The sequence below is a fragment of the Triticum aestivum genome, chromosome 3A, assembly GCF_018294505.1.
Source record: "Triticum aestivum cultivar Chinese Spring chromosome 3A, IWGSC CS RefSeq v2.1, whole genome shotgun sequence".
In the NCBI taxonomy this organism is placed as follows: Eukaryota; Viridiplantae; Streptophyta; class Magnoliopsida; order Poales; family Poaceae; genus Triticum; species Triticum aestivum.
This window is the reverse complement of record NC_057800.1, coordinates 74,742,055-74,745,043: the sequence shown is the minus strand read 5'-3', so window position 1 is coordinate 74,745,043 and position 2,989 is coordinate 74,742,055. Positions and strand designations below refer to the sequence as shown.

The following is a 2,989-nucleotide window of genomic DNA, read 5'->3' as shown; positions in this document are numbered from 1 at the left end:
TGCCGTCCTGCACGGTACAAGTCTTGCACCGGCGACGATGAACAAGTGTGAAGACGAGAGGGGCTAGCTCGGCCACTGACTTCCTCTCGATCCAGTGGTCGGTCCAGAATTTGCGTAGTAAAATAAAATTAAAATGAACTGTAAGAAACAGTTTTGGTCCACCCCTACCAACAGGGCGCCTCTGTTCTCCAGCTTCACTGAACACGGACGAGTCCCACATGTCACTCCAACCTTCGTCCCGCCCTGCTCCAGAACCCGTCCACGTTCATCCAAACCAAACGCTGAGCCTGAAAACATCCTCATCACGCCTCTCACCTCAGTCACACACACTGGCAGTCTCGCAGAACACCACAGCCCAAACCTCGCGAGCCAAACCCTGCACTGCAGATGGCGCCCGTGGCGAGCAGCAGCTTCTTCCGGGAAGCGCGGCTCCCGGAGCAGCGGGCCGTCGAGGGCGTCGCCTTCCCCGCGGTGCTCGTCCCGAGCGGCGGGCCCCCGGGGCCGGGAGAGGGGAGCCTCGACGAGTTCCTGGCCGCCGTGCGGTCGGAGCGGGCGTCCCGGGTGGAGCCGCTGCTGCGGGAGGCAGGGGCGGTGCTGCTGCGCGGGTTCCCCGCGCGGACCGCGGCGGACTTCGACGCCGCCGTGGAGGCGTTCGGGTACGAGGAGCTGCCCTACGTAGGCGGCGCGGCCCCCCGGACCAACGTGGTGGGGCGGGTGTTCACCGCCAACGAGTCGCCGCCCGACCAGAAGATCCCCTTCCACCACGAGATGGCGCAGGTCAGCCGGCCTCCTGCGTCAGCCCAACTCCATATAAACACCATAGCAAATTGAAAATTTCGAAACTACTATAATGGTTAAGCTTCATAGTATAATATTGCACTAGCTCTGAGCTGATGGCAAGCCACTCGACATATCTTATCTGTGTTGAATTGCATTTGATGAATATTCAGAACTAATTACGTATGTACCAATATAAAGAAACCATGAATTGCAAGATACTGGCACTAGAATTTTGTTTTGTTGTCATGTTAAGGATCAAATGTTAGTGTTACCACACAAGCTTGAATTATGTAAAACAAATCTCATCTGGAATCTTGATTCTCATCATTCCTTAGGTTCCAACTTTTCCGGCGAAACTCTTCTTCTTCTGTGAGGTGGAACCAAAAAGTGGTGGAGAGACACCAATAGTCCTCAGCCACTATGTGTATAAGAGGATGAAGGAAAACTTCCCTGAATTTGTGGAGAAATTGGAGAAGCATGGCCTGATATACACAAGGGTATTGGGAGAGGGTGACGACCCATCTTCTCCAATCGGCCGTGGATGGCAATCCACATTTCTCACTAAAGATAAATCCGTCGCCGAGGAAAGGTCTGGCTTCTTGTTCCTTTATAAAACAGAGCTACTCCCTGTGATCCATCTTAATTGTCGCAGACTTAGTACAAAGTTCAGAAATCCACTGTAATATATTCAGAAATCCACAACTTTGTACAGTTCTGAACATTTACATTTGCATTCAGTAATATATTAGTTCTGTTATCAGTTCTGGACATTTACATTTGCGGTCAGAAATCCACTGTAACATCATTGTACTCCGTATTTCACTAGATATGCATCAGTGCATGAGCGGTTTGAGTGTGTATCTAGAGCTCAAGATTGAGCTGTCATTTGTCTTGGTTGCAAAGTTCAGGATGAGTCAATGTTGATTGTTGATTAGAAGTGTGTTACAAGGTGTATCTAGAGTTCAAGATTGCAATCATGTATTTCTGTCTTAGTTACATCTATAGCGCAGTACAAGCTTATAACATTTTTCTGGTACTCAAACGGCCTTCAATTATTTAACCCATTTTAGTTTATTTAAAGGCATTTTGTCATATTATTTAATACTATAATTTTTCTTTTATCTTGTCATGAGTGCAGGACATCACAAAACACATGTCCCTTTTCGGTCATAAAAAATGCCGATTTTTTTAGTAATAAGATTTTGAAATAGAGTTCCATATCTATTTTTCGCAATGCTGATAACTGAACTTTCACCCTCCTGTCGTCCACAGGGCTGTGAAGCTTGGGATGAAGCTGGAATGGACCGACGACGGGGTCAAAACAGTGATGGGTCCGATACCAGCAGTCAAGTGGGACGAGAGCCGAGGGAGGAAGATATGGTTCAACAGCATGGTCGCTGCCTACACGGGGTGGAAGGATGCCCGTAACGATCCAGTTAAGGCCGTCACCTTCGGCGACGGCTCGCTCTTGCCTGCCGATGTCATAGAGGCATGTGGCAAGATCCTGGAAGAGGAATGCGTCGCGGTCCCGTGGCAGCAAGGTGACATCCTTCTCATCGACAACTGGGCCGTGCTGCACTCTCGGCGGTCATTTGAGCCCCCGCGGCGTGTGCTTGCTTCGCTCTGTAAATAGCATGTAAATGTATATCATGAGGGACAAAGCCTTGCTTAAGATTGATCCACACTTCTGTGTGGTGTATGTACCATGTACGTAATCTGATTTGCACATACGAACCTGGAATAATTTTGTGCAGCATGACAGGGAGAATCATTGTGTTGTTCTTGCTTGTTTGCAACCTGTAACATATGAAGTCTTGAACCTTGCAATCAACTAATCTGCAGTTTTACATGTATCACTTCAACAGCAACATGTGGCACTTTTGATAAATGAAGATTTTACAACATGTATTTAGTACCCGCACGTTCCAGCTCTCCCCAGCAGCTCTTTTGAATTATTTTTTAGATTAGATCACACTGAATCAGATCAGAGACTTCAGAGGCGGCTGCGAATCACGCCATGGCAATGGCGGCGGCGGCAGGAAGAGGCTTCTAGCCTGAGAATTTGGTACTCCCCTTCGATCCATGTTAATTTTCGCTGATTTATATGTTCTGCAGCGGTGAATCAAGAAGCTAACAGAGCTCCATTTCCTGGTTTGTTGTTGCATGTACAAATCAGCAATGCATAGACTCATATATTTGGTTTCTTCTT

General features: G+C 47.9%; 1 protein-coding gene across 1 annotated transcript; it reads left to right on the top strand.

The window, feature by feature from the left end:
- The first annotated feature begins 268 nt into the window (after window positions 1–268).
- On the top strand, window positions 269–2,548 carry LOC123060385 (clavaminate synthase-like protein At3g21360). Its single transcript, XM_044483083.1, has 3 exons — window positions 269–777; window positions 1,116–1,369; window positions 2,053–2,548. Exons 1-3 carry the CDS (start codon window positions 388–390, stop codon window positions 2,411–2,413), a joined length of 1,005 nt encoding a protein of 334 aa, XP_044339018.1. The 5' UTR covers window positions 269–387; the 3' UTR covers window positions 2,414–2,548.
- Window positions 2,549–2,989: the final 441 nt, after the last annotated feature.